Source organism: Fistularia commersonii, chromosome 2 (assembly GCF_037954325.1).
Source record: "Fistularia commersonii isolate RoL2024-O1a breed Wild chromosome 2, RoL_Fcom_v1.0, whole genome shotgun sequence".
Lineage (NCBI taxonomy): Eukaryota > Metazoa > Chordata > Actinopteri > Syngnathiformes > Fistulariidae > Fistularia > Fistularia commersonii.
The window spans coordinates 12,961,320-12,987,675 of NC_141285.1; the positions used below are offsets into that span (position 1 = coordinate 12,961,320).

At 37.9% G+C, this 26,356-nt stretch overlaps 2 protein-coding genes across 5 annotated transcripts; both read right to left on the minus strand.

Moving 5' to 3' along the window:
• Positions 1 to 66: 66 nt before the first annotated feature.
• On the minus strand, positions 67 to 9,248 carry LOC147236399 (FERM domain-containing protein 6). 2 transcript variants are annotated; one of them, XM_086161609.1, is made up of 14 exons: positions 9,089 to 9,248; positions 5,741 to 5,916; positions 5,512 to 5,602; positions 4,381 to 4,460; positions 4,174 to 4,250; positions 3,851 to 4,046; positions 3,553 to 3,708; positions 3,308 to 3,373; positions 2,735 to 2,803; positions 2,462 to 2,636; positions 2,033 to 2,299; positions 1,553 to 1,678; positions 1,324 to 1,391; positions 67 to 1,236 (listed from the first exon to the last, which is right to left on the minus strand). In XM_086161609.1, the coding sequence occupies exons 2-14, from the start codon at positions 5,816 to 5,818 to the stop codon at positions 949 to 951; spliced, it is 1,737 nt and encodes a 578-aa protein (XP_086017735.1). In that variant the 5' UTR covers positions 5,819 to 5,916; positions 9,089 to 9,248; the 3' UTR covers positions 67 to 948. The 2 variants fall into 2 exon arrangements, with proteins under 2 accessions (XP_086017735.1, XP_086017744.1); XM_086161618.1 differs by lacking the exon at positions 1,553 to 1,678.
• Positions 9,249 to 10,496: 1,248 nt separating this feature from the next.
• On the minus strand, positions 10,497 to 25,956 carry fam135a (family with sequence similarity 135 member A). Of its 3 annotated transcripts, none has more exons than XM_086168145.1 (21): positions 25,718 to 25,956; positions 24,309 to 24,438; positions 23,305 to 23,384; positions 22,464 to 22,576; positions 21,775 to 21,845; positions 21,475 to 21,648; positions 21,214 to 21,340; positions 20,813 to 20,966; positions 20,130 to 20,207; positions 19,225 to 19,274; positions 18,346 to 18,504; positions 18,115 to 18,188; positions 17,873 to 18,027; positions 15,478 to 17,362; positions 15,216 to 15,376; positions 15,029 to 15,120; positions 14,712 to 14,809; positions 14,108 to 14,259; positions 13,856 to 13,966; positions 13,648 to 13,761; positions 10,497 to 11,558 (listed from the first exon to the last, which is right to left on the minus strand). In XM_086168145.1, the coding sequence occupies exons 2-21, from the start codon at positions 24,383 to 24,385 to the stop codon at positions 11,353 to 11,355; spliced, it is 4,131 nt and encodes a 1,376-aa protein (XP_086024271.1). In that variant the 5' UTR covers positions 24,386 to 24,438; positions 25,718 to 25,956; the 3' UTR covers positions 10,497 to 11,352. The 3 variants fall into 3 exon arrangements, with proteins under 3 accessions (XP_086024271.1, XP_086024261.1, XP_086024278.1); XM_086168135.1 differs by having other exon boundaries at positions 22,464 to 22,603; XM_086168152.1 differs by lacking the exon at positions 20,130 to 20,207 and having other exon boundaries at positions 22,464 to 22,603.
• Between the last annotated feature and the right edge of the window lie 400 nt (positions 25,957 to 26,356).

The following is a 26,356-nucleotide window of genomic DNA, read 5'->3' on the forward strand; positions in this document are numbered from 1 at the left end:
TGGCGGCGAGATCGAAGATTGCCGGAGAGTGTACCAAAACATACAAAAAAGATCAGGAACAACAAATTTATGAAGACGTGGATTTTATTTTCCCAATATACGAAAAAAAGGAAGTAGCAAAACGAAAATAAAGTCCAGATGAACACATCGTTTAACACTGTGATGTACTAGTTGATATCATTGGCATTGAGCAAGTGTTTAATGAGCGACATTCCTTCCCGGTGAGGTCACGTTTGCTGAAGACAGTTATTTTGCATACTAATAACCGTTTACAAGAGTAAGCGGGGGTGTTTATGGAGTATTACATCATACAAAAACATTTGAAACTCATTATATACTTTGAGATTACAGAAATAGTGCTCTACGAATGATACTTTTCGGTTACAATTATGAAAACAGAAGCGGGCGCGATCAGGTAAATTTGGATGAATGCATTACCTGCTGAAAAAAAAGGTTCAGTTTTCACACCAGTGGCTACATCGTTGGCAGAATCATTTAAAAAGCACGTCAGAGAAGGCTGTACAAAAATAAATTGTTATATTAAAGTGACCGATGCACAAACACTGGCACAAAATTCTGCAAATAAAATACAACTTAAGTGTTCTCATTAGCAAATAATCTTAAAAAGTAAGCCCTTCTAAGGAATATCCAATCAGACATTTAAAAACATGTTGCTGTCATAATTCACCCTCAGTTTGATCGATATTTCAGAGACGATATATGCAGTAATAAAATTTGATTAAAAATTAAAAACTGAAATGTGATAAAATACTGCAAATAGTATGTACATAATATACATTTGGTTTAATAAATACAATGTTTCCAGGCTGAAATATTGCAGGATTATCAAAACAACAATAAACTTACAAGAGACATTCATATATATTCGCAAACTTACATCTGAGAAGCTCTGAACATGAACAAAAGGCAAATTTGTACTAAGGTTATTCAAAGTGTGAATTCCAGGAACTCTTCATCCCCTAACAGGTTGAGAGAGAGGCGGTCAGTAGACCTGCAGCTGGAAAAAGAATGTTTGGTAGGGCAGAGTAAGGAGTTATCCATTTGATCTACAGCGGTTTTTGTGTTTAGTGATGCTCCTTGGAGCTCAAAGGTATAACTATGTGGAGATTCAGGTGGCAATGTGGACCTGAAGGATCCTGAAGAAGGAGGGAGGAAATGCACATCATGACTGTGGCTTTGCTGATCCACACAAACATGCGCCCTTGGTATCAACACCTAATGGGGATAAGAGAGAGGGAGAAAGGTAAAGAAAGACAGGGTATCTGAGGCTGGTAAAGGAATTCAGCATGCAGAAGAACAGACCTGTTCCCACATATTGCTACTTTGTGATTTTTCAGGACCGTCACTGTCTGGTGGACATGCTTTGCTCTCTGAGGAGAAGAAATTATTTTATCAGAAAAATATATGTAATACACAAGCCTGGACACTAACAAATCATGAGAGTACATATCGCTGAAGCAAACAGACACAATAAAATATTGACATAATGAAGAACTAACATGCAAGTACTAAACAAATTAATTATTCAAACCTGATGTCAGGGTTTCTGAGGATATTTTTGACCAATCCATTGATACACTCGCAAAAATGTTAGCCAACTGGAACCTCTCATCGGGATCATTTACAAGAACATCCTTTTCAGTACTGCTTTTGATGCCTGATAACAAAAACAAACCTACTCAAAAAGCTACAAATCTTATATGGATGTATAATCCAAGTCAAAAGAAATTCCATTTAAAATTCTTTTGTTTATTTCATTATCTTGGAATTGATGACTCAGATGTACCAGAGATACAAAAATAGCGTTGAGGTGACATTTATCCTTCACAGTTCATACAAAAATGCTGAATGAATGAAAATTTTAACAATGATTATTCAGAGTTTATCTAACAATATCTCCATTTCAGTTCAGTGTAATAGAATTGATTAATATATGATAGCCAACATTAGTCCATACAGTTTTCCTAATGAATATATATATTACTTGCTTCAGTCCAAGATCTCATCTCACCTCTCTCTTGCCACATCTCATTTTCCACTGGAACCTTGCTCCCTTCACCAGTCCCAGAGCTGGTAGTTGAGCAAAAACATTTCCCTGCATGTTGTTTAAGTTCCTCCTCTATTGAGGCCATTTCTGCAGAGATGCTATATTGTCGGGCGTCGGCTTCAATGCCGGAGCTGCTGGTGGAGATTCGAGACAAACCCAGGCTACTTTCACTGCCTGGGGGGTCCAAGTCCAGGTCATCACTGATATAGGATTCTCTGTAACACTTTTTCTCTGAAAAGAAAAGAACACATTTGAATGGAATAGATAAAGGGAAGTAAGCTGTAATTTTACATTATAGGCTCAAGAAAGAAATGGAGTTCCCATGGGCAAGTTGCCCTAGCAAATATGAAAAGTCACTAATTTTTTCCTTGTCATAACTCCTAAATTCCTTGCCTTTGCTATCCTCTAGCTGGCGTAGGTGTCTAAGGGCAGGCTGGAGGTGGAGGTAAAGGCGATGGCTGCTGCTCAGGTGCAGGAGAAGGTGGCGAGAGCGAAATGATGACCCAGTGTAGTAAACAAGCTTCCTGGCTGATGGCAAACCATCTGGCTGGATCTCAAATTTCTTCCCCTAAATACGAAAACATATTATTCTTCACATAAAGAGAGAGCAATCACAGTGTGGGAACCACCATTAGATTTTTTTTACCAAATTAGCAGCATGCTTACCAGGAAAGTGAGACGCCCCACATTGGACCAGGGAAAGTCATACAGCAGCTCTCTTATGTTGTTCACCTCCTATAAAGGATAATAAATCCATAAATCATATAAAAAAACAATAAAATTGCTATTCAGTATTTGGTTTTGGCACATATCACACACAAATTGAAAACATTGCCTAAGTGTCTGAAAGGCTATAAACAAGCTCATAATCACAATTAAGGATTTATAATTAAATCATTCATTGTTCATAGAGGACATCTGGCCTTTGGTAGGCCAAAGGGGTTTCTTGTGGTCTCTCACAGTCTGTTGGCTTTTTAATTACCCAGGCCCAAAAGCCTAATCCCCCCCAGATGGCCCCTGATCGACAGATCAAACAACTGACATGCAAGCAGACAGCTCCTATCTCCTGATTCACTGCATTCTGTGGCAATCCCACACATTCCTCACACTTCTTAGGGCTTTAAAAGGGTAATACAGCAGGTCATAGACTACATCTTTGAACAAACACAGTCATCCTTATGGTATGTATGCGTTCACAGATACTACTTGGATTAATAACATACTCCAGTGTGCACACACCTGATAAACCTGCATTCCATGCAGGGTTAGGCCAAGCAATGCTGTTCCTCTTTCTTCCATTTTGTCCTAGACAAATGAAGGATGAGATGTTAGAGTGGCATCTGAGCTCTAGATAAGATAACTGTTCCACTGTTAAGCTATCCTTGCTGATTTGGAAAAATAAGACAGCCAATAACAGCCAACTTGAAGTTAAAGCACACTACTACTCGTAAGTTTATAAGATACTAAAAGTTAAAAATCAAGACCTTTTGAAGTCTGTAAAATGTGACAGGGACATCCTCCAGTAGACAAGATTCCCTGATGAAGAAGAGGATGGCATCACGATTAGACATGCCCCAAAGGTCCTGATGTACCTTGGGCCCATGGCAGTGGAGATAGCGGAGTCCACGCTTGGCTACAATCTATTAAATTATTAAAGAATAGGGAGCAGAGAGAACAAACAAATAGCAGAATATAAAATCATGAACTGTAAAAACCCCAGGAATATTTAACAAAAATCACTATTACCTCAAACAAGGATTTCTACCAAACGATTACACCTACCCATGGGGGAAAATAATCCTTAGGTTCAAAGTAAGGGGTGATCTCCATATCTTCCCCAGGTGGCGGGTGATCACCCAATTCTGCCTGCATTGCATAACCTGCCAGCTGAAAGTACACTTCCTCCTGCTGTCGACACTCAGAGCGCAAGACCCGCTCCCTCAGATCCAAGTAGTACAAATGCCTTGACTTTCTTTCACTGGTACCAGGCACAAAATTTAGAAAAATTAAGGAGGACAAAGATGGATGGAGAAAAACATAGATACCGTAGATTGCAATTACGTAAAAAAAAACTGAGCCTCTCAAAAAGAGGTATATAAACATACCAGATGAGTCTTCCATTCTCTATGTAGTACTGCACCTTAATGCAGAGTACTATAGGTAAAGGTCTCTTTTGGAATCCCTATTAAAACAAAAGGTATAGAACATCTGTGTGCATTAGTTTTTTTATCCAGCTAAATGAAGCTCAGGCAAATACATTCACTTACAAGAAAAGATCTGTAATAAATAACTTAATCCAAAAGCAACATTACCTTTCCTGAATCTTGCTTCCATTCCTTAGGAAAGTACTTGGACAATTTTTCCTCCATGTCTAGAAATGTGTGTTCATTGTCTGGATAAAAAGAAAGACAATTAAGAAAAATGCTAAATGTTAGTAAGCAAACAAAACATTAATGCAACCAAGTATAAAAATTTCCCAACAATGGGAATATTTACGGTGAACGACAAAAGTCCTTGTTTTGGTCATGAATAAGGCTATATGGAGGTAAATGACAACTACACTGATGTGTTTATTTTTTTAACTGTGCCTACAGCTTAACAGCAGAAATGATTTTTAGCAAGTTGTTGTTTTAAGTCTTAAATCATGTCAATTAACTTACCATTTATTTTGCATGTATATTCTGATAATTCTCCTTTACCCAAAAAGTTTGCTTAGCAAAATAGTTGGAATGGAAGCAAAAAACAAACATGTATCACTTACTCGCCAAATTAGTCATGAAATGGATATTCTAAATAACATTCACCCTATCTCTTTGCATGGGCAAATCATGGTTTCGCAACTTTGACTTTTCACTATTAATCTCTGCACGCAACTTTATTTAATCAGCTTGACTCATTCTAACTCCTTCATATCTGAAATAGTATTTGAGTATGAGTCATAATGAATCCCCCTATTACCCTCACCCCTCAACTCCACTTCCCATCATCAATCAGTCCTCCCCTTTGAGAACAGAAGGAATGCAAGGGTGCATTCCAGGCTTAATGAAGTTAATATTGCAGGAATCCTGGTCTAAGTGATCGCTGAACCAACACCACAAAAACAAAAGGCCACTTGTTGGAGAGATGAGCTATAAAAGTTTGCCAAGGCATTTCAATGTGTTTGTAAAAAGAAAAGAAAGGGAACACAAAGAAATGAGCTTTACTCAATTGCTAAAGTGGATTATACCATTGAAGGAAAACTGAATGAATTTCGTGGTTCTTGTCACAGTCATTAGGCAGTAAACCCATGAAATAACATTGAAAATACACCATGACTATTCTTAGCAGTGATAAACACTGTGGATACACATTATTTCAGGCTCCAAACAATACAATTAGTGAACTCTTGTGTGAACAGTCCTTTCAGGTTCAAGGTCTGGCAGAGCAACAAGACGGCAACTTACCCCTCACCACTGTGAGACCAAAGAAGTGCAGTTCTTTGATTCCAAGAAGCTCTGCTACAGAATTGAAAACATCCTGACCAGTGGCCTTTGCCTTGAATATGTGAAAAGACAAAGAGGACAGTCTTCAATATAAATTCATGACCTGTGTTAGCAAGCAAAGTTTGAACCAATTTTAACATTTTGATGTGATAATCAAGAAGACAGGAAGAAACTAATTGAATACACCAACCTCTACTGTGATGTCAAGCTGGTCTTTGTTGGGGAGGAGAACACAAATATTCTTCTGCTGCTTTATTGAGGTGGACATGATGTCTTGTGCAGTGATAGGTATTTATTTCTCTGTTAACTTCCAAAGTCTCCTCTTCCACTGTCTACCTGTTTCCTGTCCATATATCCATATTGCGACTTTCAGGTGCAATGAAAAAAGAAAGTATTATCAATTACTTTGTTACATGCAATGACAACACATTTTTAGACACCCATATAAAAGAGTGAACTTTGCATTGGCAGTGAAATTACTTTCAAGAGGAGCTCAGCATGGCTTGCAAAAAGAGGGGCTCAAAGTCAAATAATCTTCACTCTTATCTTATCCAATAGTGTAAACTGAGATGCTATTCTGACAATAAGTGGAATTATGCAGTTCATATTGACTGTATCTTCAGGAAAATCATCACCGTACACTATTGTCCTCATTTCAAACCTCTAACATTAACCAAATGCCTAAAGGTGTCACACTTAAAAAATCCTAAAAATGGCAAGAACCAATTACATTATTCCACAGTATTTCTAATATATTTTAAACACTTACTGTGGATGTAATATTTATGTTTTCCGACAAATCTGTTTTTTTTTTTTCCTTTATAGTTTAAATACATTGAACAATTAATGGTCATATTAGATCTGGCATTCTTTTGGCAATCTTGCTTCACATGGAGTGAGCCCTGCTATACTGACCCCTTTCCCCAACTGGTACAAGGATCATCTGATTAAAGTCTCAGAATCAATTAATCAGGTTAATTATTGCCAAGTACCAAGTCTAATCCCTTTCAATCCCACTCTGGACAATAACTAGCCCCGCAAAACAAAGTATATAAGTAAGGGAACTAATAATCAGGAATGAAGCAACCTGGTGTTGTTCCATTCTCCTCCAAGAAATAACAGAACTTGCATTTCAAATTTATGATGTATCAACCAGCCAATAGGAACAAACAGCATTCAGTTTCTCAGTTAATACATGTGTTTGTTGATACCTAATCTTTCACCTGTTATTTACATCAAGGACAAGAAGTTACCAGGAGAAAATGGGAACTCCTTCATTTTAGTTTTTCAAACTCAACACTTACAACAGTAAAATTCACATTTAACGAGCAGAGGACACATATCTCTGAGGATATGCTGGCCTCCAAGGACATCAGACCACAAGCCTGCCCTGCTTGACTTTACCTCCTCCTCCACATTAATGAGGGAAAGATGCTCATAGTGCACCTTTTGACTTGGGCTCTTTGCTTTTGCAAACAATCATATCAATTATATTGTTCCCTAATATTTTCTAATATATATATATATATATACACACACACACACACACACACACACACACACACACGTACACCAGACATTCCAGCATAATGAACGGAACAATAAAAAAAATTGATGCCTTGAAGCTTTTGCCCTCTGTAGGACATTGAAAGACTGCAAATATATATATATATATATATATATATATATATATATATATATATGTATAGGGAAAGAATGGAAAAAAAATATCTGAGAGACAACATATTACGACTATATACATAGCTGTACATAGTTATATTACAACTGTGATTTATATCAATTAACATGTTGAAACAGAGCCTCAATCATGTATGAGTACCAGCGCAAACAGAAGTCAAAAAACCTGAAATTCCACTGGCTTTTGTATCTGACATGTTGTGACAGAGTTAAACTAAAATAGCACATGGATAGATTTACAAAGATCAACAGACCAATTACATTCTCATGAAAATCAGAATATTTTATATGATATGAACTCTGAAGGACATATTATACTCTTCAAATGTGCAGTATATTCTTCATGAGTACACTTTGATAAGGAATCCTCCCCCACCCCCCCCCCATCATCACACATTTGGCTTGGCATATTTTTGTCACCTCATAAACGTGGATGTTTTTCCCCCCGGTATATAAGCATTATAGTTTACTGGGTGCAAGAGCTCAGCAGGCAATTAAACACTTCCAACAAAAAATGTGCAAGCCAAGACTTCCATCCATGTTGCATAAAGGTGGGGCTATTTGACAGGAGCAACTGGTAGGAACCCTTGTTGTGTTTGGGGGGTAACAGGACCAATTTACACAGCAGGATCTGATAACAGGCTCTCAACCGCTTCTGTTTACATTGTGGTGTAAAATGGCAAGTTCAAGATTGCTGCACTTTCATTTGCAAATGAATGCAAATGATGCAAGATCAACTATGATCACTGTCACTGTCACTGCTTTTAGCTGCTAAATCTACTTTGTGACCACATCAAAATTATATTAACTTGTAAGATGGGTCTGGAAAAACCACAAGCTTGTGGACTTCTATCAATTGTGCAATACCACTGGGTTTGCAAGAAATAATATAGTTTAAACCGTTGTAAAACAATAATTGTAAATTTAGTTCACACCACAATTGAAATGTAAAAGATAAAACAATGCTTGCGGGATTGTTCATGGAAATGTGACAACACAATGGCCAATATTTCCAGCTGTGGACAACCTTCTATTTCTCCCCCTAACTAACCCAGGAAGTTAATAAAGAAGTGTTGCTCTAAGCAAGCAAAAAAGTGCAGGGGATCCATTTACAGGCTGTAAAATCCTACAGTGGAAACCAGCCTTTGCCTCTTTAATCAGATGCTGAGAAAAAAAAAAGATTAAGCCAAATGATAGAGGCAAAGTGAAATCAATCTCACGCAGCCCCCAAAATCATTGGCTGTAAAACCACAAGGCCAGACAAGCAGCTGTACCCTCAGCCCAAATGCTGTCAGTTGACATCTTCAGACATTCCCCTTGTTGACCATTAGAAACCTGGCATAAATGAGCAGACCATCTACATGCCTTAAATACCCTCCCATGACTGTTATAATCCCTGCTTCTGGACTCAACTAACTGAAAGAAAAACACAGAAAGAAAGCCCACCGCCCAGCTCAGGACAACTTGAGCATACAGTCATGATCTGATTAAATTTGAAATTGGGATTTCGGTGAAAAAGAGAATTCGAAAAAGGTATTTTTCGTGGGAATATGTTCGAAGTGAGGGCGGTGAGTGGCTACTTTTTTACACTTCAATAGTTCGTTCAAATAATTCAAATCCTAAAATAACGCAATATTTCTTTCACAATCGTAGCGATGAGGTACTTTACAATTGAATAGACTCTTTTTCTCCCTTAAAAAAAAGATGGTACATTCATTTTGAGTCAACCACAAACGTTCGTCCGCTTTGCCTCAACCCAATATCCACACTCACGCTTCGACGTCAACAATTTCACCGACTGCCGTTTTTCAACTTTTCAAACTGGGAAAAACAAACTCACCTGGCAAGAGTTGAATATTTGGTTCCGAGTCCTCTAAAGCTCTGGAGTAATACAACAAAGTTTAACAAGTAATGTCCTTCCCTTGTTCGAGCGGAAATTTGTACGTCCTGAAATGACAGTCCAACGCTATGGACACGATTCAAACCCCCCTTACCGGCGAGAAGACCAAAATGATTGGGCCATACCATTGTACTTCTTGGGAGGGGGGGGGGTTCCGTAGCGTTTTTTTCCTTGTTAGGGTGATAAATGCTTCTCCTCTCTCTTTGATTGTTTTATTATTCGAGGTACTTTGCATCATGAGACAAAATAATAACCCAGTATAAAGATATTAAAAAAGTAAGGTTATGGGTTTGACATTGTGCATACAATAGATAATAGCACCCCATGTTTTGCATTGCTGCATCCTGTGGTCGCAGGTGGCCAGTCGGTCAGAACTGCATAGTGTCTGATGCATTTGCATTCTTCAGTGCGGTTTTAAGTGATCAGTTAAGTGATCGGTTTTAACAAATGAATCATCAACCCGACAGGACCATCATATACAACAACGGTTCTTTGACTATCGTTTATATTTGTTATGCTTACCGTATTAGCTTGTCGGTGGCTTGATTACGAGTTTCCCTCCGCAAGGTAGGCGGGAACCATGGGGCAATAACATCTTCTAAGTCAAGGCAAAGCATATGTCGAAAACGATGCAAACTTCTGTTGGATTTATCGGTGACAATTTAGCTAAAGTCTGTTGTTTAACTGGATTAATTGGCACAGGATGTACGGCTCTTTATACACTTGAGTTGATCAGTCAAAAGGTTGTGTTTTCTCGTTCAAACTATTATAAGTTAGTTTTTTAAGAGCTGCGACTTTAAATTTTCATGTATCTAATAAAGATTGTTAAGATTAATTGCCACAAATATTCAATCTTTTCATGCAATGACAACGCGGATGTAAAATAGTTGTAAAGTGCAAAGATTCCGGACTAAAGGCATTACTTTATTCTTCTTATTCATCGCTTATTTTTTGAGTCAGTCAATGTAAATGGTGCCTGTTTGACATTCAAAAGAAATGTGAAAACAAACAACAATCAAGGCAATCCCCCATGTTAATAAGACTTTAACTCGGAAGTATCCATACAAACATATTATCACTTTCAAAACAAACTATTAAATGTTTTTGTCCGTCAATATTCCTTGGTTTTGACCAAACAGCAGTTCAGAGTTTCAGTATTAATAGACACGTATAACATGCAAACACAGTGTGATTACACTGATGTGCATGGATTATAGTTGCAACACGAGCAAGAATGAATTTTGAACTTCATTTTGAAGTTGAAAATATGAGCAGTTGAGGAAATTAAATCTGGTCACAAAACATTTCAAAATCTCCATCAGCTCCAATAAATTAAAACTCAACAAGCTCCATAATATGCTTATTTAATGGTATAATATAATGATATAAACATTTGTCCATGAAACATTTTAAATCCAAGCAATACTTTCCAGTTTGGACACAAAATAACCCAATGATAACAATCAAATACTTTCAGTTATACAATTCATATTACCAATCTGTGCTTTCATAGCATAATGATCATTGCTTAAAACCCCTGTAGTAAAATGTTATAAGCAAAGCTTTATTCCACCAACACCAGGTTGGATAAATGTGCAGAGTGCTGCAATGACAAGAAACAGCATAAAATATTAAGAACAAAGCAAAAGCTCAAGATTCTGATCAACAATCCTATTTAAAATCCAATATTGCATTTAAAAATGATGGAAAATAGTTGATAGAAAAGTAACTTGTACAAATGACCGTTTTCAGTACAAAAGCCTGTAAAATGTAGTTGTGGTGCAAATGAATGCAGTTATCTTTTAAAACTGGTGGAGAAGATTGGTGAGGACATTATGTGCAGCCTTGACTTGCCATTTTACTTTATAGCAGCTTCATTTCCATTTGTACATCTAAAATTAACTGAATTACTTGGGAGAAAAAAGAATGACATAGAACAATAAAATTACACAATAATTATGGAGAAAATGATTCCTCAAACCCCAAAATAATAGTTAAAAAACTGCAGTTAAAAATGGTCTAAACAAGACAAACTGAGAGTGAAATATAAACAAGAAAAGAAATAAGGTGATTTTGTACCTTTGATTGAAAGGTAAATGTAAGTTTTTAAAAACTAAGTGATTCCAGATGCTGTACCCAGAACAAATGCAGTGAGGTATTAGCTCCACATTCTTCTCATCCATGAGTCCAATTAAGCTAGTGCTCTATTGAAAGAACTTTAGGCCAGCGACAAGGAAGAACTTCTCCAGGAAGATCTCAGAATCAAGGACAGCAATGTGGGCAGCCCGACCAATGAGAGAATTGGCTGTGTTGGGCAGGGCGTGAATGACATCATAACGCACTAGATTACAGTCTTTGTTCTGAAGTACTGGCAGCAGCAGATTTTCAATCATCTCAGCATAAACAGGACCTGGCAAATATAAGAGTGGAAAAGAGAGGTCAGTCGATTTCTGGTGCTTTTATCTATTCTTACCATCTATTTATGGATTTCTACGTATTAACACTTAATTTCTTAAAACCGGGGACCTCATGTACACACAGGATGTTTCAGATGCGCACACTTGTTCCTGTACCTTTCTTTGATACATCCAATCTGACTTGGAAAATCTGATCATCATCTCATTATCCACTGAATTTAGCCGTATGTGCTACTTGGACCGCCCTGTCACCTGGTAATAATAATTATGCCAATGACTCTAAATCTGTTGCACGCTTTCACATTTTATCCCAATAACAAATAGGGAGAATTCCACAGCATGTGTAACGGAGCAATTTCTATTGGTGGTGAAGGCAAGAATAAATATTTCATTTATTGCTCTTTCTCTGGTTTAAGTAACAAAAAGAAAATATACTGGGTGGAAATGTGTGATTTATGCTGTGTATGCAGCATGACTGGAACATTACACTGCAGCTGAAGTAAAAAATGGTCTGACAGCAAAGTCAGTGTAAAAAGAAGAGTAGCAGCACGCCAGCGGAATCTTGCAGCCACAGGAGGAAGCCCGGGGATGACTGTGAGATGCCCAACCTGTCAGCCATCTACTGCTGAGTCTCCTGCTGCTAGAAACCAATGCATGGTGAAGATTTTTACTGGCACAGGCAAGACGTCTTCCAAGGGTAAAGTTCAGCACAGCAGTAACGAAGATTTGTGCAAGGTACCCTAAATTGGCTGATTAGGCCAATTGTGCCAGCAAGTCAGCATGGTATGTGAAGACATGCTCTCTCCGAAGTCTTCTCTTCGAAATGCTAAAGCTGCCACTGTTGGGCAATTACATACAAGCTCACACAATCATGCATGTGGGTATGCATATGATAGTCGACATCATGACGATTTTAGAGCATCTTGAGTGACTTGTTCTTAATAAATAACATCATCTGATGCTATTTTTGTCTCCGTGAGGATGGGAGTGCATTACATCTCACATATGTGATGGCTGTCTGTGCATCTTCAAACCAAGCTGTCAATGATGTGTTTCAACATCTTCATGAGATATAAGAAGAGAAAACTTACTTTATTTCTGTAGGTTGTGCCAGTCAATTTAAGAAATACTATTTGTGGTAGTATTAGGTTACATGCTGTTTTGTTTCACCATCTGGGTGTGAATAACAAGCGTTCAAAGGCATGAAGAAATATTGTTTTCCAGTCCCTCTTGAATTCAGAAAATTTTGACGGAGATGAAGACAAGTTTTGGTACTGTAGTTTGGCACTGTCAAATGACAGAGTTGATGTGGCGGTAAACACAAAACCACACAAACTTGATGATTTGTACATCCTGATGTGTGCAAGGAAAATGGTGTACACAACCGGCATTTTGATGCGTGTCAGTACATGAGGCCCTGAGGATCCACATGCAAATTAAATTTTGGGTTGATGTTCAATGAAAATTCTGATCCAGTATCCCTGTACAATATGTTGTGGATATATTTTTTTCTTAAAACTACACAATGACAAAAATTATTACTAGCTTTTATACGTACCAGGTCCCAATAAGCCCAAAGAGCAAAGGGAAATTTAAAGAAGCATCCCAAACAACACCTTAGGATGCCAATATATTGACATTATATTTACATTGAAAAAAATTTTAATGTTCAATTAAAACTTTGTCTGGGAATGTGTGCTTTATAATGAAATGTTTAGCAGCACAATTACCAGAAGCTCCTTTAATAGGATAATAATACAAGAACTGTTTATATAATTGAAAGACCTTGGGTTCTGAGTCACTGACAGGAGCATTTGGATAACATGGATCACTTGCAAATGCCCAGGTAACTAAATTTCTATTGCATGCACCAACTTTGATGCAATGATAAAAAGTAATAGTAATTGCAAAAATATATATCTGAAGAATATAAATCTTAATCAATAATTGATGACCAACTTTCTATGTTGATTCAAATTTAAAATCTAACCCATTAAAATTTTATGTCATCCATACATGGCAAGGATCTATGAAAGAAATCAATGATTAGTTAACGGCCATCTTAGTTTGGCTGTAACTCACCTATCTGTTTGTCTTTTAATGCTGTTTTGCACATCTCTATCCGAGCAGAATGATAGGGGACGTAACGGTCCTGTAGTGACCCCACCAATATCACATTCTTAAAAAACTGCAGACCTTCAAAAAAAAAGCAAAATCAATGTAAAAGTTATCTTTGCAATCTTATTTCCAAAATAGTAAATCAAAGCATGTAAAAAAGGGCAAAGCTAACCAGATTTTTTGCTGAGTTTGTAGAGAAAGGTTTGGCGTGGATCAGAGTGATCACGGCAAGTTAGCTGCAGCAGTGATCCTGACTTTTTCCACTTTTGCATGAACCAAAGGCCTAGGAACAAAGTTTAGACAGTTATGATGGGAAAACTCAGCAAGGAGTGTAGAAAACAGGGTAAAATTACACTACCATTGAGACTCTTCTTCTAAAATTGAGAAAATGACAAGTTAGGATGTTAAATGCTTTAGCACAAACCTGTATTGACTAGAGCCGAGCTGTTGTAAAGTGTACCAAGGTGAGGTCCAGAAAGGGAAAGGAAGGTGTGAAGTCTGCTCAAATAACATTTAAACCTTGGTCTTGTCAGCACAGAGCGAACTATAAGGTTCCCCAAAGAGTGGCCCACAAAGCTGCAACAGAAAACACAGGTTACCACATGTCTATGGAGATTCTCACTCATCCTGGTGAATTCTTCTCAAAATCTTCTTGTGGCAACTGGACTTGAATTACTTCACTTGAAGATGTTTCACCCCTCATCTGAGAGGTTCCATAAGTTGTGAGAAGTCAGGGAACCGAAGAAGCCTCTCGGATGAGGGATGAAACGTCTTCAAGTGAAGTAATTCAAGTCCAGTTGCCATGACAAGAACATTTTGACAAGTATTCAAGTTATCACATTTCTGTATGACATCTTAAACTTGTTGCTAAGTTAAAAGAAACTAGCTTTTGAAACACAGTTGGCTTTTTGATCGTGGCAATCAATTTTACTTTGGATTTATTGCCTTATATCTTTATGCAAGTTGGTAAAAAAGTATCCTTTTGCATGATGCCTAATTCTATTAAAAGATCCAACATAACATGTTACCTTATTTTTGACACAGTGAGATTGTATATCTGGATGTACTGGACTATTTCATCGAGCAACCTGTCTGTCATAGACTCAAAGTCAGCAAAGGTATCATTCTGTGGATGAGAAGAGTATTTATTAAGAGGAATAGATAATTTTTTGTTTCATGAAAATTAAGAAATCATTTTTCCCTATTCAACACAAACTGGTGATCACAAAAAGCCAGTAGTTGTTTAGCAGAGATGACCCACTGAAACCCAAACACCAAGTTTCTTTTTTTTTTCTTTAGTACTTTCAGTGGACAAAACAGTGTTTTCCAAAACGCTCAATATCACCTGGTTTCTCTCTGACATTAGGAATTCTATGCGAGCACCAGGCAATCCAAGCTCTAGGTAAGTCTTCACTAGTCTCAGATCTGCGCTGTTGCCTGCAAGCATATGGAGAATACAGAGCTTTTGTAATTTAAAATATTTAAAAAAAACTGGATGGAATATATGTACCATGAATAACCAGTTGACCTACCATCAAGGCCATGAACACACACTATGAGATGAATGCCCTCTTCACAGCTTTCATCTTCCTCTGAGCTGAAGTAGGGCACAGTGGAAGCCAGCTCTGGCAGTTCACTATACAAGAAACCTGGAAGCCTCAGCTGCCTCATTTCCTCCTTTGCTTTGATGAAGCTGCATGTTTTAGATTAAATGCATTGGTGAATACTGATTTTTGAAGTTTATTAAGAAAAAAAAATGAAAAAGGGGACATGAAAATGAGCAATGTAACTCACATTTTCACCTGCTGTGTTGGGGCACATTCATACCACTGCAGAAAACAGGAGGAGGAGGGACAGATAGGCCTTCCTATGCTGTATCCCAAACTGCTGCAAGCTAGGTTGGACAACATTGGAGCCTTTGATAAATCCTTTGTTTCATGGAGGTAGCTTATGCCAAGCTGTTCCAACAAACTTGTTTCTTGGGAGGCATCCTCAACCCCAGTTTGTTCATCAGCAACACCATTCACAAAGGCATGCCCATCTCCTTCTTCATAGTAACCATTCTCAATCATCTCGTGTTCTGATTCATCCTCATCTTGCTCAACTGGAGGTCCTGTCTGGATTCCGAGTGTGATAGCAGATGTTTCTATGGGACTGATCTCTGACACATCTGTGCTGGAACAGGAGCCAAAGTAGTTCTCCACCATACCTCGTTTTACGAGGTCAGTGCTACTTGTAGCGGAGTTACTTGACTGGCAAGTGGTGTGAGGTTCACTAGAGAAGTCCTTACTTGCCCCAGGAACATGTGCCTCCTCTTGTCCAAGTTCAGAAATACCTGTGGTTTTGGGATCTGCTTCAAAGTCAAAAGCAGATTTTTCATGTTGGGAATTACCAGCTGCACTGTCGAGGGTGGCCACATCAGTGGCTGATCTGTTAATGGCATCCCCTGAAAAGACAACACTCTGCTCTTGCACCAAGACGCTGGACTTTCTGCTAAGAACATCAACTCCACTGGAACCTCTAGAGGAACTTTCGCCTTCTTCATCTGAAGGCAAAGAGTTAATGGAAGTGAGAGATGACTGCACTCCTCTCACAGCACTATCATTTTCTGGATAAAGACTATCGGTTGTCCCACAGGGTTTTTGCATTGAACTCGGTTGAACTGTCTTTAGTGCAGGACTCAGCAGGGGTCTCTCAGGTTGAGGGGCAGTAGCAGCAGATTCATCGACACCTGCACAAGTCTGTAGACCTGGAACAAGTTGAGTAGCAAATGAGCTGGGCTCACTCTCAATGCCTGAGTCTGATAGACGAGAAGAGGCACTGACTCCACCCCCATCTGACAACCTGATACAATCACTCTTTACCTGAACTGACGCCGGGCAAGGCTGGCCTTGTGGTGTTGGGTCTTTACCTGTCCTCTCAAATATAGAGTCCGTCATGGATTGAACTGAGTGACACACATCAGGCTGGGTAGTCTGGGGAATATTACTGCCAAGGGAACTATCAATCCCACATGGTAAAAAAACAGTTACTTTGTCTCCTTGGTACGGGTTCTTATGACTTGGTTTCACCTCAATTTGCTTGATGCCGGATGACCACTGTGTCAGGTTTTGCTCATCTTTGTTAATCGGTTGGTTGCATGTGGGAACAGCCTCAGTGCCAGCCTGAGGATTGAGGACATTTTTTGGACAAACACCTGAAGTTGCACTGTCGTCTGTGACAGAATTGACAGCATTGCTTCCACAGCGTGATGATAGGCCATCAGGTTCAAAAACAGAATTGGCATTAGTCCTTGAATAACTAACTGAGTCCCCTTGACACGTATCTTGATCCTCCTCTGAGGTTACAGTAACCTCTACTTCCTTGTACTTGGTGCTGGTGTCAGTGAAAGGAGCTTTAAGGTTCTTATATCCCACAAGAATGACAGAGTCCTTTGAGCCCTGTCTAATTAGCTTCTTTGAGTGCTCCGTCTTGGAATTTTTCTTCAGTTTGACTGATTTGCCTTTGGATTTAGGTGGTGGATCGTAGTTGTCAGGCCAGGTGCTATCCATAGGGGCGCACTGCGTTTCCTGCAAGAGGCTGAAAGCTGCACTGCACTCCTTTGAACTGGACTTGTCCGTTTTACTGGAACCCAAACCAGTCCTTGTGTTGTGTATGCCCAGCCAGGGTCCATCACGATCTTCACAATCATCATGAATATAAAAGAGACAAAAAACAAACAAAAAATCTTTGGTTTTCAAGTTCAGTCAAAGTATAGGGTATATGTGGGCGGAGATCTGGCCAGAGGTGGTGTTTAGTGTGTTCCTAGATATTCCTTTTTTACTGATGAAGAGGCAATCTATCTAACTAAAACAAAACAAAACAAAATAAAACACATGGGCATGAGAAAGAGTGTCACTCCAGAAAGTGAAACCATAGAAACAATAAAGACACAATGTATAGCGAAAAAGGTAATGAAAAGGTCACTGACATCATATATCATGATACTATGCAGAACAATTGCCATGATTCATGTTGAAAGAACAACAACTAATAGTAAGATATCAAAATGAATACCCATAATTTGATTTTGACATTTGGATTTCTAGTGTTGACTTCTGACTGGTCTAGACTTAAAGGTAGTTTAGTAATGAATAATGTTCTTGAGCACAGTAATAGACTGCTTGAGCTGCAGTAATTTGTTACTAACCTTCAGTGATAGAATCAAGGTATCGGTCTTCAAAGATAATGGGCAGAGAACTAACATCACCATCAAGGTCTGCACATTCCACAGGAAGTGCAGGCAAAGACAAAAAATAGCTGGAACTTTTAATGGCATTGGTCATCTGCTGGTGACTATGAGCACTAATGGAGAGATGAAAGACAGTATTGACAAAGAGAAAAGGGTTCACAACTTGAACTTTAGTATGTCATAAAGCCACAGAAACATACTGTAGCTCTTGATACGCCAAAGCAGATTGTCGTGGATGTTCAAGACAAAAGAAAGCCTCAGCAAAGCGCCTCACCTGAAATGATACCACGTTACAGATTATATAATCAATAATGACTCTGATATCCACGCAAAACTTTGGATTAATTAAACAAACAATGATCAATGTCATTTAAGGATAATTGGTTTCATGTTTCAGTTTGAGCACGACTGAAGAGGTTGGGTTCACTCACTCTCAATGTATGGTGCTCCATTGCTAGTATGGCAGTAACATGCTCTTGGAGGGAAACAACCTCGAGAAACTGTCCCCAAAGGGCCATGAGCAGTGAGCAGAGCTGCGCCAAGTTCATGTTGACAAGTTCTGCAAGCTCATCAGGCGATTCTACTTTTTCCTAGGGAAAAAGAAACATATCTCCAAGTAAGTTATTAGTTATCTATTAAGTTCTATGAAATGCTACCTGGCTTCAAATTTATATTAAAAGCTCAGGCAAAGATTAAGTTATGCTATTAGCTTCAGTTTTGGCAGATATTTTCCCCTTATATGTTATCATATTTTTGGCATAGATGTATAATTAAAGATTAAAAAAAAAAAAAAAATTCAGTAACACTCAAAATTGTGCTTCCATCACCCATATACATGTAACTTACCATCCTCGCATTCCATTAGTTTCTAGTCAAGTTTTATACAGCATACAAACAACATCAAAAGTTCTGGGTGCTTGCCCAAAATTCCCTAATGGATTCACTAGCATCTCTTCACTGGACATATTCAATATAATGGGCCATTACATCAAAGAATTCTCCATGATGATTCTTTCAGAAGATTTTCTGTTTAAAATCTGATGAATGGGATCATATTTGCATGGGCACAAATGGAACAGTCAGTTTCACTTCTATGTCAATCTTCTATTAAACATAACATAACTGAATATTCAGACTGAATATTTTAAGTTCCATTCCTCTAAGAAGTTCCTTTTTAAAAACAACTGACACTATGCCATATTGTCTCTAAAATACATCCTATGTATCATAAACTAAGTACATAATTGAGGGTGTGCCTGTGACACAGGACTAAGTGTAGAGGGTAAACAAATATATGCAACAGGTCTTACCTTGACTTGGTCACATAACTCAGCCAGACGGGCCTCTAAGTCAAGTTGCTCTGTTAAGGTAAAGGACAATAAAACGTCAAGATATTGTACAGTCAGGTCAATAATTATTTGATCCCCCTGTGATTTTGCAAGTTTTCCCACTTAGAAATCATGGAGGGGGAAATCATCAGAAATCACATTGTTTGATTTTTTTAACAATTCATTTGTAAATTACGGGGTCAAATAAGTATTTGATCCCTTGCTGAAACTCCATGTTGCTCAGCGACAGCCCCAAAACCTGAGAAATCTAGAGATGTATGGAGGAGTGGGCCAAAATCCCTGCTGCAGTGTATGCAAATCTGGTGAAGACCTACAAGAACCGTTTGACCTCTGTAATTGTTAACAAAGGCTTCTGTACCAAATATCAAAATTGTTTGACTCAAGGGATCAAATAACAAATAAATAATTAACAATTCATACAATGTGATTTCTGATTTTTTTTTTCTGTCTCTCACAGTGGAAATGCACCAACGATGAAAATTTTAGATCCCGCCATGATTTCTAAGTGGAAGTACTTGCAAAATCACAGGTGGATCAAATACTTGTTGACCTGACTGTAAATATTAAATTAGTTAAGATTTCAGAAGACGGGTGAGCATGAAAGTGCGATCTGACAGTACTGTTGTCAAAACCAGAGAAAGTACTGAATTGTTAGACTCTTTGGACCAAAGCATTGTTTTAAAAGTTGACAAAAGAGACAGAGAATGCACATTGAAATAAAGATGTATATGGCAGAAATGCGAATATATTTTCTTAAGTGAGTGCTGCTCAGAGTTTGTGTGTTTTCTATAATAGGGAAACTGAAGTGAAGCAGAAAAGGGATAGATATGCAGACTGATTGGAGGTACACAAGGGTCAGGACATACCTATGTAGACGTGCCTTTGACTTCGGGGATATGGTCTTCTGAGTACTCTCTCATAAAGGACTTGCATGCTGGGCTTGGCTAGTAAGATTGCACATATAGGCATGACAACCTTTTTATTACTTGGTCTTCTGGGATGGGTTAATATCTGTCCCACAGTATGGACTACATCTGGTTAACTATGTGCATAATGGTGAATTATAAGTGGAGGCGTGCTGTGATTTGTTAAGTTTGGGGGAAGGGACTCGTCTACTGATTCGAAATGTGATTTCCCTAATATATTTTTTATGAGTAAACAACAGTTGGGAATTGGGCTGGGTTATTGGCATCAGAGTCTGTTCAAAGGGTATGTTAGTGTGTTTGTTGTATCAGATGAAAGGACTCAAACACAATACACTTAAAAATGAAAAACAAAAACAAAAACAATAAAGCAAAACATACAAACAAAATCAGTTGCTTCCCACTCTGACAGTAAGGAGTACGGGTATACAGAGGATATAAGCATCTCTTAGCTATATAGTTAATACATATTTGAATTGAAGTTTGATCTGTTCTGCTGTAGTCTACTTACTTCTAATAGATCACCCATTTATAATTAGAAATGGCCAGATTGAGGTGTGTGAGAATAGATGCTCATGTAAGCTGCTAAATCAAATAAAGAAGTGGAGCTGAGACCATGCATTTACCTAGTTCCATTCGGTGAGAGGAGGGCAGGTCCTTTGTTACAGAAGTGAAGTAGTCGAAGAGGCCTTGGTATGCCAGTAGAAGATTTGAGCAAAGGTTTTGGTGCAGACTGAAGGCATGTTGCAGACAGTGGTCAGATAAGAGGAATGTCCTACTCTGTGGGATCATTACAGACACATGGAGTGGACAATAGTTTATTTAATTATGTAAGTGAGCTTTCAACTTTTTGTAGAAATTCTAGGCATTGCCAATTGTTCAGAAGCATAAAAGATAAGACTCTTACTACTTTCAGCATGATTTGTCTTTATTCCTGAATTTTGACTTCTTTTACTACCTTACATATTTAAAATACAAAGAGATGATACTCAGGAAATTATTAATATGTAAAGAAAGGTTAACTTACATCTGGGGATACCTGCTTGACATAACTGCTGCCAAACACCACATTTTCCAGAGGTGGGATGACAGAGTCTTTGCTTTGTGTTGGAGCATTGCGGTTAAGCCATGTAGCTTTCACTGGTCTGGGAAAACTGCGTAAACAAAGCATTCATGTTAAATTCTTAAAAGGTCATAACAAATTTGTTGAGTGTAGTAAAAAAGATATTCTAATTATCCCTCCTCACTGAGGGTAATTTAAGCTTCTTAGCTTATGAAATTTTCTGACCTGATAAGAGGTTGATGTAAAGCCACCAGGGATGCATGAATGGCAACAGAGATGACAGAAAGATGGAAGTAGTCAAACATGACATTGACATGTTGATGGATGCCTCGCTGAAGGCTGAAGTGCAAACGAAGTGTCCGCCCACTGATATTCTGTAATGAACTTGGGTCATCTGGTCTATAAAACACACAAAAAAAAATACAAATAATGAAACAGTGACAATTTATGTACTGATCTGAATAGAAAATGAAATCTTATCAATATTGACAAGTGGAGAAGGTAAAAAAATTATTAAAAACCTACGTGTAATCCCCATCTGTAAAGTACAAATCCAAAAAGAGTTGGAAATCCATATCATTGAGGGATTCTTGAACCTAAAAATACAAACAGTTGAGGAGGATGTAAAGATGCAAACTGGTTCTTCAAAAACAAAAGGAGACAACATGAGAAAAACAAAAAATGTCAAGTCACAGATTAACTTGATTTGGTGATTTTAAGTTGCCTATTTACTGACTTCAATGATAAATATGTTGGAGAATATTGGTGGGACAAGCCAATTTCGTTGGATAAAGAATCATCCTTGTTTCTAGAAATGCGTTGATACAATGATGAACCTTTTTCTTCAATTTCTCCACAAGGGCATTCACAAATTCACCTCACTCCTGGAGGGTATCATGAGAGATATACAGAGCAACCACAAAAGATGAGAGGGACGCTGAGAATGGCCAACTTAAATCTAAAGGGTGTGGATTACAAAACCCAAAAGAACCCCATCTTCAATTGTGCTGAAATTGAGCAACTGCTCCCGGAAGTAAAAAGTAAACAAGTGGTCATCTGAAGCTATCATACTTAAGTAAGAGACAACTGGCATATCAAGACAGCGGTGGTTTTTGTTGGCCACAAAATCAATACGTTGGATTCAATATCAAAATAAAAACAATAAAGATTATCCAGAGATTCAAAGTAAAACATCACATCTTTCCTTCACCCACCTTCTTCTCATCCAGCAGCATCATCACTTTGAAGATTAGGACATCGTTCACAACAACTTCCTCATTCTTGTACAGAATTTGGAACGTTTTGCTGGAGATTACATCATCTTGTACTGAAGCAGGGAATGCCAGATCAGAGCCTAGACAAAACCATTGTGCTTTATTGAGTGTGCTCAAAACACTGTTATCAGGAGCAACTATTAATAGTTAGGAATTCTTGCATTTTTCTAATTTTAATCTTCAAAGATGAATCAACTCAAGCTACTAATAGACAAAGAAGTTTATCAAAATTTGGCAAGGCTGATGGTCAAATATATTTATTAGGAGTGGACTGAGGAGAAAAGCATCGGATATCTGATATTTTGATATACGAGATTTATTTATCATAACCCATTACTATTGGACAAGACATTTAAAACACTGAAATTACTTAATTAATAAATGTTAATGAATTCAGAAAACAGGGTAACGATAACTTGGGTTAAACAGAAAAGTTTGTATCTTCAAGAAAAAAAAAGACCTAGTACACAAAGCTGTGGGAAAATCCAGAAGTAAGTAGTGACTTGTTGAACATCCCAGAGCACTGTCAACAACTTGCAAGATGACCAATTAACTGAATCTATTGAAATACAAAGATATGTAGTTCCCAGAAAAAGCCTGGCAATTATTCAATATGATCACCAAATTAATCATCTGAAATTAAAACAGTGCAGGAAAAAAGGCAGGGATATTGCTTGATCAATTGTATCCTCAAAAGTTAGAGGAACCCTGAAAGAAAAATTAAAGAGAATGCTTGACAAAATATTACAGACTGTGTTAACACAGATTATCAAAAATGTACCTCCTGGATGAAGTAAACTGGTCTCAACTTTGTGTGGAACCCTGGCTGGCATTTTCAGAGTGGCACGAATCTGGTAGAACCTAAAATTTAAGATATATTAATAAAAAAATTTAAAAAAGGAGTACAGACACACAGATATGGTCTTTGCTGGTATTAGTAAAGACTTGATCAGGACAGGAAACTTGATGAGAAACAAACCTAAGCTTACCTTCAAGTGCCTTCACGTGTAAAATGACACAGAACCTTTCATAAATTAAACATTTGTGTATTCTTTTGCAGTCACTCATTCACCAAACTTTCACTCTCAGAGAATGAATAAATAAGTAGCACTTCCTTTGTCCTACCACTCTTAAGCATTTAATTTTGATAAATTAATCATTTTCATTCACGATACATTATATACATGGGAGGGTATACAATGTACACTATGTGCTACTCAACAGTTAACACAGACAGACAGTCAGTCCCAAGTTACTTCAGTATTTTATTAGTTACAGCTACAAGTTTGCAGGACCATGGTTGGAATGAAACCCTCCATGTTGCAAAGTAATAGCTGATGTTCTATCCATAAGACAAGTGAAAAGCAACACAGGCCAGAATGCAGGACTGTCAGTTGTCATATCATAGATGTAAGCACTACAAGACCACAAATTGTTAGACCACTTTCTACTGTTTGTACACATACTTGGCCAAGAAAGCAGATTGATTCTGATACCTCTATTAACTCTAATCCAACGATCAGCTTGATTATAAAAAACGCTGTGTACAGTGACAGAATAGAGACTATTTCATCCCACTGAATGCTTCAAGAAAAGTGTGAACTATCCCAGATTGATTTGAGCAAACGCTACAATAATAAAACATATGGCTGTTGTTTTATAACAAGCTGTGCTATGTAACTGACAAAAAACAAAACTTATCAAGGAAAGTCATGGCAGACAATCTGCTACAAACCCTTGCCAAAATAACGTTGAGGAATATTAAAGAAATGTAGATAAACTCACCCCCTTTGGAACAGGTCCACATTGTAAAACTTGTGGAGCTCCACAGAGAACTCCACTGTGGCCTGGACCTCAGTCATCTTGGTCTCTACAGGCTAAAATGCCTCATATCATCTGGGATATACCTGTACTCCTGAAGGAAAAAAGTAACAGCTTGGTAACTTTAACTCCTTAACAAGCTTCCAAGAAAAAATACTTTCCTTTTGGAACACAATGAAATTATGTTCACTACAGTGCAGGGAAATTGTCAATAATGATCATTCATTTGTCCAATTAGTCAGAAGTCTTCCTTCAGAAAATCATCTCATATCAGTAAAAGCCAACAGATGAAATTGGGTGTCATGCATTTTACCTGGTTGATAAAGATGATTTGAAGCAGTAGCAGGTTACAGTACTTTCAGTACTTTAGCACTTACAGTGACACAGAGGAATTGTAGGAATCTAAAGTGTAAGTACTAAAAAATTACGTATGACAGGAAGATTTTCCACAATATGCATAGATCCAGACATGTTCATGGTAGAGAATACACTATCAGTTCTAACAATATAAGTTGACAATGGAAAATGAATTAATCTTACTATATTGTAATATTTAATATTATATGGCTGAATAATGACTTCTGGACTAAGAACGAGGGAGGAATCCAACTGTCTGCATGTCTATTCCTGTAAAACTTACCAATGAGTCATTGATCTACCTCACTACGGCAAAGGCCACAAAGTTAAAAGGTTTAACACCGTACTTGTGCAATGTATATAAAAGGGGGAAGACAGTCATAGAATGACTAATTTGTTCGTTTAAAAGTAACTTTCGGCGAAGCAGCTAGATAAAAAAATACAACAGGTAAGTTATCTGCTGGAGTTTGTTTACATAATACAACGTAGTTCTTGGTCGCTAAGCGACGACCCGATAAAATTTGCCAACTATGCTACATGTTACTAGCACTTCCTTACAGTACGTTCATCGGGGAATAAACGTTCAAAATTGTTCCATAGCAGTTTTGTTCATATTAATTGAAAAGGCCAATCATTAGCGATATCTTCTTTGTAAAGAAAACAAACTTTCAACCAGCGACTCAAACCCCACAACTTGATATATTGTCCACAGCGCATAATTAGTTTAATGCTATGCTAGTTTTGATTCGAGGCAATACAAGTCCTTGGCTGCTGGACTGGCAATCTCGGCATTTGTGTCTTTCGTTTAAGTTGCGATAATTCAAATATGGCAAGCGGCTAGAATAACATTTAGCAAAGGCCCCACTACAGGTCAACAACAGCGAAGCCATTGTACGTTAGCGAAGAACAACGACAGAGTCTGACCTGATAGCCTTTTAAATTACGGTAATGTTAGCCACCCTTCAAACAGTTGTCACGGGTCTAACATTAGCAAGACTGAGAAGCTAACTACTCACCATTCCGATGAAAAGCTAACATTAGCTAGCTAACCAATGTTAGCTCCATATTCAGCGATCGTGACGTTCTTTTACTCCCAAATGCAAGTAATGAGGTGCACTGCTGGCCATTCCATCTGATAGTCTGAAAATCCTTGGATAAAATAGACGCCACTCTTAAAATAATTGACTGTGTATCCCTAGGTGCAGGGGGCGCTTGCTAGTCATCTAGTTACCTTGGCTAAATCTGGAAGCTGTCTGCAAGCTGCCGTTGACGAGCATTAGAACTGTGCGTTATGCGTTACTGCACATACCAGAAGCACGACAAACGCCCGAGCAAACGTAATTTAATTACTATTACTAGTTCTCATAATTTGATTAAAAACCAAAACCAAGTAAAAGTAATAATAATAGTAATAGTAATCATAGCTACGAATTGGTACATTCTATTATGCAATTGTATGTGACATAATACAATTATTATGATTTTTTTTTTTACTTATATCTTATTTTAGATAGGACATATTTAAGGATCTGCGTTCCTAGATCTGTCAAATTTCTGTGAGATCTCGGTGAAAGTCCATGCATTCACTCAAAAATTGAGTTCAACTCAGATTGTGCAGGATTAGTCCTTTGGGTAGAATGCATCCACAGATGCAC

Coding starts and splice junctions, on each gene's coding strand:
- LOC147236399 (XM_086161609.1), bottom strand. CDS start 5,818: ATGTCCACCTCAATAAAGCAGCAGAAGAATATTTGTGTTCTCCTCCCC. Junction 5,603..5,740: donor AGCTTGACATCACAGTAGAG/GTTGGTGTATTC, acceptor CACATATTCAAG/GCAAAGGCCACTGGTCAGGA. Junction 1,237..1,323: donor GTAGCAATATGTGGGAACAG/GTCTGTTCTTCT, acceptor TATCCCCATTAG/GTGTTGATACCAAGGGCGCA.
- fam135a (XM_086168135.1), bottom strand. CDS start 24,385: ATGACTGAGGTCCAGGCCACAGTGGAGTTCTCTGTGGAGCTCCACAAG. Junction 18,028..18,114: donor TTGGCGTATCAAGAGCTACA/GTATGTTTCTGT, acceptor TCTCTCCATTAG/TGCTCATAGTCACCAGCAGA. Junction 13,762..13,855: donor CAAACTCAGCAAAAAATCTG/GTTAGCTTTGCC, acceptor TTTTTTTTGAAG/GTCTGCAGTTTTTTAAGAAT.